Source organism: Chaetura pelagica, unplaced genomic scaffold, assembly GCF_000747805.2.
Source record: "Chaetura pelagica isolate M959 unplaced genomic scaffold, ChaPel_1.0 scaffold2, whole genome shotgun sequence".
NCBI classification, from domain to species: Eukaryota; Metazoa; Chordata; class Aves; order Apodiformes; family Apodidae; genus Chaetura; species Chaetura pelagica.
In genome coordinates, this window is record NW_009952796.1 from 207273 (window position 1) to 212567 (window position 5295).

Here is a 5295-nt window from a genome sequence, read left to right on the forward strand (position 1 = left end):
TTTATTTATTTATTTATTATTGCCCCCTCCAGCTTCAAAATACAGCTTGTCAGCATGGTTGTTTTATTGAAGCATTCACTGCCTTCTATAGTCTTTATGGTATTTAGTGAATTTGAAGAAAAGAAAAGAACTTCAGGTAGATGGTGCAAATCTTGACAGATTTTAAATTGAAACTGGTTTAAAAGTCTTGCCATGTATTACTAAACTACCAAGGCAAAAAGCTCTGATGTTGATGCAGTTATGGTGGCAAAGTGTATTTTATACATAGTTCCAGAGAAGCGGTGGAGTCACCATCACTGGGGGTATTTAAAAGACGTGTAGATGTGGTACTTAGGGACATGGTATAGTGGTAGAATTTGCAGCATGCTAGGTTAACAGATCGGTTTGATGATCTTAAAGGCATTTTCCAACCAAAATTGTTCTATTAGTCTAACTGGAATTACCTACTGCAGTATGATTTTATTATGATACAGAGTTGTCTAGCTTCCATGGTACTTGGGATAAAGACAGTTAAAAGACAAGGCTCAAAGTTAAGAGCACTATCTGACAAACAAACTTTCCCAAATCACTTGATAGTTCCCATGGTACCTCTCGTCACATTCCCAGGGTAAATGTGCTGTATGTCAGGCAAGGATTGAGAACATGAAGGCAGTGCTGATACAACACAACTGGCTTTCTTGTTACTTATTTATTGCCATGGTTGCACATATTTTTCGTCTCTCACAGATGTCTTTATTTTGTGATTCCACTTAAGTATGCAGAGTGGATGTATGTGTAGAAGAAGGTACTTTCTTGGGTTTACTTCAAATAATAAGAGTAACAGATTAGTGGATGGGTTTTTTGTTTGAGAAAGCATTTTTAATTAAGACAGATCACATTGCCAATGAAATGGACTGGTGATGCATGGCAGGAGGAAGGTGATATGTGTTACTCTAATGTCTAATTAGTGGCTAATGTGGGGATTTCTTTATTCTAGGGAAGGTACTAAGTCATTTGATTATGTTGTCTGAATTCTTGTTACTTTTTTTTAACCTTAGGACTTTAGTCTGTTTAAACCTCCCTTAGGACCATTCAGATGCTTTCTGCTGGTCTTTGAAATTTCTAGGTAAATTTTGGTTAGTGACACTACATTTTATTTAATATCAAATAAATAGACAGTATTAGCTGTGCCTTGCTGCAGGGATTTTGTAACTTGGAATAAAATTAAGTTTGTAGTGAGGAAAAATAGGAGTAGGTTTGATTCCTGTTTGAGTCTGGCTGTCAGCTTGGGGCTAGTGGCAAAAAAACCACAGCTGCCCCCCTCTGTTGATTCCTTAATTTAGGCTTTTTGGATTTTATCCTCAGCATGTCAGTGTTACTGCCTTGTTGCTATGATACAATACTTACTCATGTAATCTGCTGAAGAATATTAGAAGCTCTGAGCAGAAATGTTATGTAACTTACAAATGTTTTTACAGCTGATGTTCATTATCTTGCAGGGTGTAACTATTAATCTCTTTGTAGTTATCTGAGTGAAATGAGCATCTTGCAGGATTTTTATTCAAAAGAAAAATCGTTTAAAGCTCAGAATTAACATTCTGAAGTATGAATTGTTCTTTGTGAGGGAGTAGTAATTGCTAGCTTTTTCAAAAGCTCATGAAGTTGTTATGCTCAGCTAATAGGATCATAACTGTCAGATAGGGAAAGGGAATATAATACAATGCAATTTTCTGGTATTTGAACTTTCAGGGCACAGAGAGCAGTTGTGATTATGGTGGAGGCATTTCAGTCCATTTTAACAATCACTTTTTGCTTATGGAAACTAAAGAATTTTACCAGAAAGTTCTTGAATATTAAAACCACTGACTGTTGTTGTTCCAGCCAGTAGATGGAAGGTGTTTAGATAAGAAACTTGAGGAACTGGCATTATCAGAGTGTGGGAGTTGTTAAACTTATGAACTTAATTTTAAGTGTGTTTAATTAGGATAATCCTAAAACAGTCAAGTGAAACATGATTTTTTTATTTATTCAGTTTCTAAAGTGAGACAAGATTTTTCAATACTCAGTTTTATGAGGAGGTGCTTTTTTCTTGTCTTGATAATTTGCTTACGATGAAATAGTGCTAATTTCAATACTGCTATGAATGAATGATTCTGAGGAATTAGTAGTCTGGCTACAGAGAGGTCTCACATTCTTCAGGGGGAGAGCATTCTTTATTCACAGATAAAACTGGAAATAATTCTTCACCAAAACAAGTGAAATCTCAACTGACTGATAAATGATGTAAAGTGTTGTTGCCAGAGTGGCTTAGAACCCCAACAAACAAATAAAAAAACCCAGATGCACTAAACCAATTTGTCAGTTAAAACCATGCTGCTTTTGTTGTGATCATGCAACTTTTTAACAGCTACAATATTTTAAGGATGTATTAATTTTTTTTAAGTGTACAGTACTTAATAATTCATCTCTTTTTAGAGCTTATGTGAAATGCTAACAGGAATTTTGCTTATCAGAGAAACTTCATTCAAATGAAGATGCCAAGTCATAGCCAAACATGTTGTCTTAATAAACCAAAAAAGCTGGAAACCATTTCATGACTAAAATTCTAATAAATTAGACTGAAGCATAAAAATTCAAGATTAATTCTTTTAAAATATTGGAGTTGATTTTTAAGGGAAACATTCATCACCTGATGTCAAAAGTATGTGAAGTATTTTGCACTGCTATAGAAAGACAAGGTTCCTTCAAAGCAGATTTTGCAGCATTTAAGCAGGTTACATAATAAAGGATTAGGGAACAGAATGAGACAAATCGGATGAATGAAAGGTTGGTACAATGCCCTACTTCTGTACATGACTTTTGATGAGGGAGAGTGTTGATACTTATGAGTGTCTATGTATTTCAAATTAAGTTAATTCAGGAATTTGCTTTCTGTAAATGTGTTTACTGCCACATATTTATCCATTATTTCTCCCATGAAACAAATGGTGAACAGTGGGTTTCTCACTCTAACATACTTCAACAGATGTTTTCAGTTTTGAGAATATTGCTTATTAGTTTGCTGTATGCTACAGAGCATATCGTTGCCCATAGTAGAAACCTGATAGCTAGGCAAATATTAGCCAACAAAATAGATTTAGAAATCCTGAGTTTGCTTCTACATCCTTAAGTATCGGTTTGTTTGTGTTCTTTTGTAGATGCCACCTTCAATGAACAGCAAGATCTTTTTTGTCAGAAGTTGCAACAGTGTTGTGTGCTCTTTGACTTCATGGACTCTGTTTCAGACCTGAAAAGCAAAGAAATTAAGAGAGCAACACTGAATGAACTGGTGGAATATGTCTCAACAAATCGTGGAGTGATTGTTGAATCAGCTTATGCTGACATAGTGAAAATGGTAAGTAGAATGCTTTTGTTACGCTTTGAATTTTAATAAAATGTCATAAATTAATAATTTATGGCTGTGATGACATCTAACTCAGAATTGCTGTTAGTTATTCTGCTTTGAAAATATAATTCATTAATGATAACTTGGCTTACTAGATTGTTTAGAAGGCTTGTAAAAACAAACAAGCTACTTGTAAGTTTTAATAAATATGGTGTATTCAGGGTAATTAAAATTAAAGAACTGGTATATTGCAGATGCTTGCAGCCTGAGTAAGCTTTGAAGTTGTTCTTGTTTAACATTTGGAAATATTTTGGTGCTGCTTGTCTTTGGTTATTTAAGAATGGCAATGGGGTGACAGGCTAAAGGTTTCTGGTAAAGATTCTTGTGGGTGCTAGTGTCAACTGAAAGGTTTATCAGTATAAGAAGGCTACCCTATTTTTTAAATACTTTATGTGTCTGTTACTGTTTCGGCCTTGGAGAGCTGGGCTAGAGTAGTCTAAGTGGTTTGCTTAAGTTGTAAACCACTGGATTATTTGTACTGTGCAATTTCTACAAATGGCTTGTTGAATAAGCAAGAAAATACTTGTGGTCATTATCTGCTGACTTTCCCAGGTTTTTTGTATGCATTTTCAAATGCTGTGTCAGTGATGATTTGGAGTTGCCTATGCTCCATGTACACAGAATGCAACTGAAGAACATGTGACAGTAATCCGAAATATTTTAAAACTGCTTTTTCTAAACATTTGAAATTTGAAAAGAATGTATTTAGTGCCTGTGTAATTAAGCTAAAGATTCTGTAAATTTTGGTTAGGTTTACATGGGCACAAAGCTGTCTTTAAAAGTAGAAGACCAGTTCAAACATACAGCCTAGGACTTTTGTAGTTTTCTATAGAGTTCCAGCTGACTTTTCTAAACGTTTTTGTTTGGGTTTTGGTTGTTTTCTTTTTCTGCAAGCTGCTGATATGGAAGATCAGAGCTTAAGTATAAATAAGCGTCGAAGTTTTGCCATTCTGTTGTTTCACCAGATGCTTATTCAGTTTTAAAAGAGTTCTAGGACACTATGGCTTTTTGTCTGGTTTTAAAGGACCTGTGTATCTGTCCTAAATGTTTTTTTACACCAGATAATATAGAACAGAGTATGCCCACTTCTTCTTTGGCTGCTTTTATTTTCACTGCTGGTGGCAGCAAGCCTGAATCATTGCAGTATTTTCTTACTCTGCTTACCCTCTATGGCCTCTTGTTAGAAGAAAGAGTATACTAACTAGCCCAGCATACTTGTTGAAGGGAGATCTTCTTTTATATTAGAGTTGTTTTCTTTTCTTGGAGATAAGGTGTTGTTGAGATGTTCTTTTGAGGTTGTTGTTGTTGTGCAAATGATTTGGCTCTGTGGATGCTTGTTTTTCCTTCCATAACAAATTTCTATCTCCTTTTCTCCCCTAAAATGACAGAAAATTAAGGAGGCCTTAAAATGCTCAGTGAGAGCTTTTTCAGAGCTTGAGACAAAAGAACTCTCCAAGCCTGAATAGTATTTCTAGTCTCCCTGGCAACTGGCAGCAGAAAAGGTCTCTGCTGTGAATTAGGACTAAGTACCAGCTTTCAGAAAGAACTCTGGATGGGTTTCTCCCTCCAAACAACAGTATGTCAGGCTTCTATGAGAGTTCTATTAGAAGAGTTGTGTTTTTTTGTTGTTTGTTTGCTTTTAAATTTAAGATTACTCAGTGTTACTACATTTAAAGAAGAATGCATTTGAGTTTTTTTGCTGAGTTTGAAGGATAGTGTTTTTGGGACAAAAAAAGTAGAAATCAGCCTTAATGAAACCCAGCTATCATATGATTGGTAGTAAAGGATGAACAAACTACAAAAATTCACTTAAAGTCAGAATGGTGTTAGTGGCAGAAGCAGAGCTAATTTCTTTCCAAAGCCCTTTGTCT

General features: G+C 35.1%; 1 protein-coding gene across 1 annotated transcript in view; it reads left to right on the forward strand.

The window, feature by feature from the left end:
• Positions 1-3178: 3178 nt before the first annotated feature.
• PPP2R5A (protein phosphatase 2, regulatory subunit B', alpha) overlaps positions 3179-5295 on the forward strand; it is a 26952-nt gene continuing 24835 nt past the window's right edge. Inside the window, exon 1 of the mRNA XM_009994717.1 lies at positions 3179-3373. Within this exon, the coding sequence (XP_009993019.1) occupies positions 3248-3373 (126 nt within the window). The 5' untranslated portion in view covers positions 3179-3247. The remainder of the gene's footprint in view (positions 3374-5295) is intronic.